The sequence below is a fragment of the Triticum urartu genome, chromosome 2A (assembly GCF_056163025.1).
Source record: "Triticum urartu cultivar PI428250 chromosome 2A, HENAU_Tu73, whole genome shotgun sequence".
NCBI classification, from domain to species: domain Eukaryota; kingdom Viridiplantae; phylum Streptophyta; class Magnoliopsida; order Poales; family Poaceae; genus Triticum; species Triticum urartu.
This window is the reverse complement of record NC_141874.1, coordinates 548,932,274-548,936,132: the sequence shown is the minus strand read 5'-3', so window position 1 is coordinate 548,936,132 and position 3,859 is coordinate 548,932,274. Positions and strand designations below refer to the sequence as shown.

The window sequence follows — 3,859 nt, the reverse complement described above, 5'->3', positions numbered from 1 at the left end:
GTATTTTCTCCTGTTTGTTTCTTTTTTGTCTTCATCTTCCATTCGCTTATTATTCATTTTCCAATACTGGACCACGAGAGTCTAGGCAGGACATTAGGAGAAGGCATTTCAGTCATTTATATGGTCAGAAACTCGGAGGGACCAAAATAAGCCAACAGAAATTGTTTTGAGGGTATATTTTGAATACTGCTAAGACCAACTCTGAGCTCTCGGAAATACGTAATAAAAAAAGTACAATGTGAATAAGATGTGAAATAGTACTACCATGACGTCAAAAGAACAATGTGATCTCTCACAAAAAAAAGAACAATGCAATGATAAATGCCAGTACCACAATGCTAGAAGCCCAAATTACAAATATCACTGACAGGATTATCACATGTTTCTTCGGAAAGAGAACAGGAATATGTGAGGAGGCAGGGATTATAGAAGGTTGTACTATATCTGAATAATGTAGTATTGAGCTAGAAATGCAGAAAGAAAGAAAAGAAAAGCAATCAACTCATGCATTCGATTCGACTATCGTCCAAGTTGCACCTGTGTCGCAGCCATCTGATCTCCTCTTGGCCGAAGCTACCTCCCTCCCGCTTGAGCTTCGACCAAACCTCACGACCCATGGGAACCTTATATACATGGTGAGCCTTGATGAATTCTGTTTCCGAGGAAGCTAGGACCGTGCTTAGAGTAAGTTGGGGTGCAGCCAGCCCCCTTTCTAGCAGCCAACTGTACACCAGCATCTTAAGTTTGCTTTTGTGCACAGTGAACTCTAGGTACCGTGGGAACGCAGGGAGAGCACTCAGGGGATAACCCGCCACATGCACAAGGAAGGATATCTTATAAGCAAGGGCGTCCGTCTTCTGATTCAGAATCCGAGGAGCAACCTTCACCATGTGGGCTACATGTTTTGGGTCTAACCCTTTCTCCACTAGTTTGTTGTACCGATCTTGCAGTTTTGTGCCTTTTCCACGGATAGCTTTGAGTGCCTTCTCCATATCTTCCGAGCCTTCGACAAATCCTATGCGTCTTAAGAATTCTCTCTTCTCCTTGACACAGGGTTCAGGTTTACATCTCGGCAGTCTGCTGACCTTCGAGCCAATCGTATAATTCATCGACTGACATGGTTCCTCCATTATGATCTTTCGCAGCCGCGCCTTGCCCACATTGAGTTGCGCAAGAATGGTGCTCGTGGCTTTCATGGGGGCAGCACCGAACATCCATCCGTGAGAATTCAAAATCTTCTTCACATCACAATAGCTTATGCCAATGTCATGTAAGAAACATGATCCCTTCGATATGTTCCAACCGACATCCACTCTGTCAACATTGGGGTGGTTCAGAAAAAGATCAAGTAGCTCCCTTTTTCTAGATCCGACCCTTTGCATGGTGTCAACTGTGGAGTGTAGCTCCCCACCAGACTGTTCCAACAACAAATGTGGATTTTTCCTCACCACTTTACCAATGTCATCCTTGGTGAACCCCAGATCGCTCAAGGACTGAAGGGCTTGTACCATTTTTGGCCAATTATAGGACACCCTTTCAGATAAGAACTGGCCGATCCAGTCTCGCTGAATCCCAATGTCGTCCAGCCACAGCAAGAACGTCTTCAGTTCCACGGCCGGGTCATGAACCAACACGGTCGGAGTAGAGATCACTAGTTTGATCACACTGGCCTTACTGAAGCCTAGACCCTCAAGGGCCTCGAGCTTAGATGCAAGAACGCCCTGGCCAAGACTAAACACCTCGGTAGCATTCCAGTATATCCTTCCAATCTTGCGGCGTGCGATGCCGTAACTGCATAGTGCATGGCAGCTCTCGAGCAGCATCTCGGCATCCGCGAGGAATGTGAGGTCCTGCGGCAAGAGGTAATCGCACTCGCTTGGCCTGAGGCCAATGCTCTCAAAGAAGGGCCTGAACTCGTTGACAGGGCGGCGGTGGAACAATCGCACCAGCGCCCTGCTGACCCTCTTCTTCACTTTTGACCTCAGCCTCGCCTCGTCTTCACCCTGATCGGCAGCCTTCGTCACCGCCTTGTTCACCTTCACCTCATCCAGCAGCTCGCCGAGGAAGACAGGCGAGCGCTCGCTGATATGCTTGGCGTCAGTGAAGCACAAGCCGCGCGTGGCATGGAGGTAGTCCCTGAAAGTTGTCTGTGCGGCGCGGAACATCCATCTGTTCAGCATCTCTTGCCTGACCTCGTCTGGATCCCCATCCTCCTCCCCGCCGTGGCTGGGACTGGGAGCGGTCGAATAGGGCTGCGACCGAATGATGAGGCGGATCGAGCCGACCCAGCTGGACGAGCACGATGGATTTTGGGCACACCACCTTGGAACTCCGGACCGGAGGGCTGCCCATGCCCACCCCATCAGTGCTGGAGCTTGAAAGAAATCTTTGGAGGGGCGAAGCTGTAAAAAAAACGAAATCATACAAATACAACAAGTTAGATATTGCAAATATCAAGAAACTTAGATAATTATATTGATCTTCTTCACATTAGCTTACAAAATCTATTACTAATCAGTACAGAATTCGGTTCACTACAACTGAGCTCTTCATTTTTTTGCACCCCTAAAGTCCTATTTAACCACGGGCAGAATTCGGTTCGCTGTAAAGGGCATTTTCTATTTCAGTACAAAATCCATGACCAGATGACCTAATTAGAATTCTCCTCAACTAAGGTGATTTTTTTTCTTTCGTGGAATCAAAATATTTGAACTTTCCACAATTTCCATAGGGGAGAGATTGAGAGAGATCCAGCGAGGGCAGTCTGCTCACCGGCTCACTGAGGCACCGCGCGGCGTCGACGTTGTCTGGTGTTGTTCGCGGCAGAGGCAGGAGCCGAAGAGCGGATGTTCCGGCGAGTCCAATCCGGCCGGCCACCAGCCGGCGGTCGCCCCCCGCGGCGGCAAGCCACAGCGGCCAACAGGCCGGACGCCGGTGCCCCACCCCCACGCTCAGGGGTCTGCCGTCGCAACTCGCAGGTCAAAGAAGATTGAGTTGGTTGCTGGCTCACTGGGCTGGATTCGTTCCTCCCCAAAGAGGAGGACAAGGAAATGCATAACTCTCCGGTCAATAACCAACAGCGGGATCTGGATACCCATGTTGGCTCCCACATGTTCCACGATGATCTCATCGGATGAACCACGATGTCGCGGATTCAATCAATCCTGCATACAATTCCCTTTGTCTATCGGTACGGTACTTGCCCGAGATTCGATCGTCGGTATCCCGATACCTTGTTCAGTCTCGTTACCGGCAAGTCTCTTTACTCGTTCTGTAACACGTCATCCAGTGATCAACTCCTTGATCACATTGTGCACATTATGATGATGTCCTACCGAGTGGGCCCAGAGATACCTCTCCGTTTACACGGAGTGACAAATCCCAGTCTCGATTCGTGCCAACCCAACAGGCACTTTCGGAGATACCTGTAGTGTACCTTTATAGCCACCCAGTTACGTTGTGACGTTTGGCACACCCAAAGCACTCCTACGGTATCTGGGAGTTGCACAATCTCATGGTCTAAGGAAATGATACTTGACATTAGAAAAGCTTTAGCAAACAAACTACACGATCTTGTGCTAGGCTTAGGATTGGGTCTTGTCCATCACATCATTCTCCTAATGATGTGATCCCGTTATCAACGACATCCAATGTCCATGGTCAGGAAATCGTAACCATCTATTGATCAACGAGTCTATGTATCCACACATGTATCTGAGTTTCCTATCAATACAATTCTAGCATGGATAATAAACGATTATCATGAACAAGGAAATAAAATAATAACCTATTTATTATTGCCTCTAGGGCATATTTCCAACAGCATTTTCCCGTGCCTTGGTATTTTTTGAGCGGCGCC

General features: G+C 48.3%; 1 protein-coding gene across 1 annotated transcript; it reads right to left on the bottom strand.

Moving 5' to 3' along the window:
* Positions 1 to 290: 290 nt before the first annotated feature.
* LOC147985841 (transcription termination factor MTEF18, mitochondrial-like) lies at positions 291 to 3,001 on the bottom strand. Its single transcript, XM_087544341.1, has 2 exons — positions 2,773 to 3,001; positions 291 to 2,402 (listed from the first exon to the last, which is right to left on the bottom strand). Exon 2 carries the CDS (start codon positions 2,361 to 2,363, stop codon positions 498 to 500), a length of 1,866 nt encoding a protein of 621 aa, XP_087400467.1. The 5' UTR covers positions 2,364 to 2,402; positions 2,773 to 3,001; the 3' UTR covers positions 291 to 497.
* Positions 3,002 to 3,859: the final 858 nt, after the last annotated feature.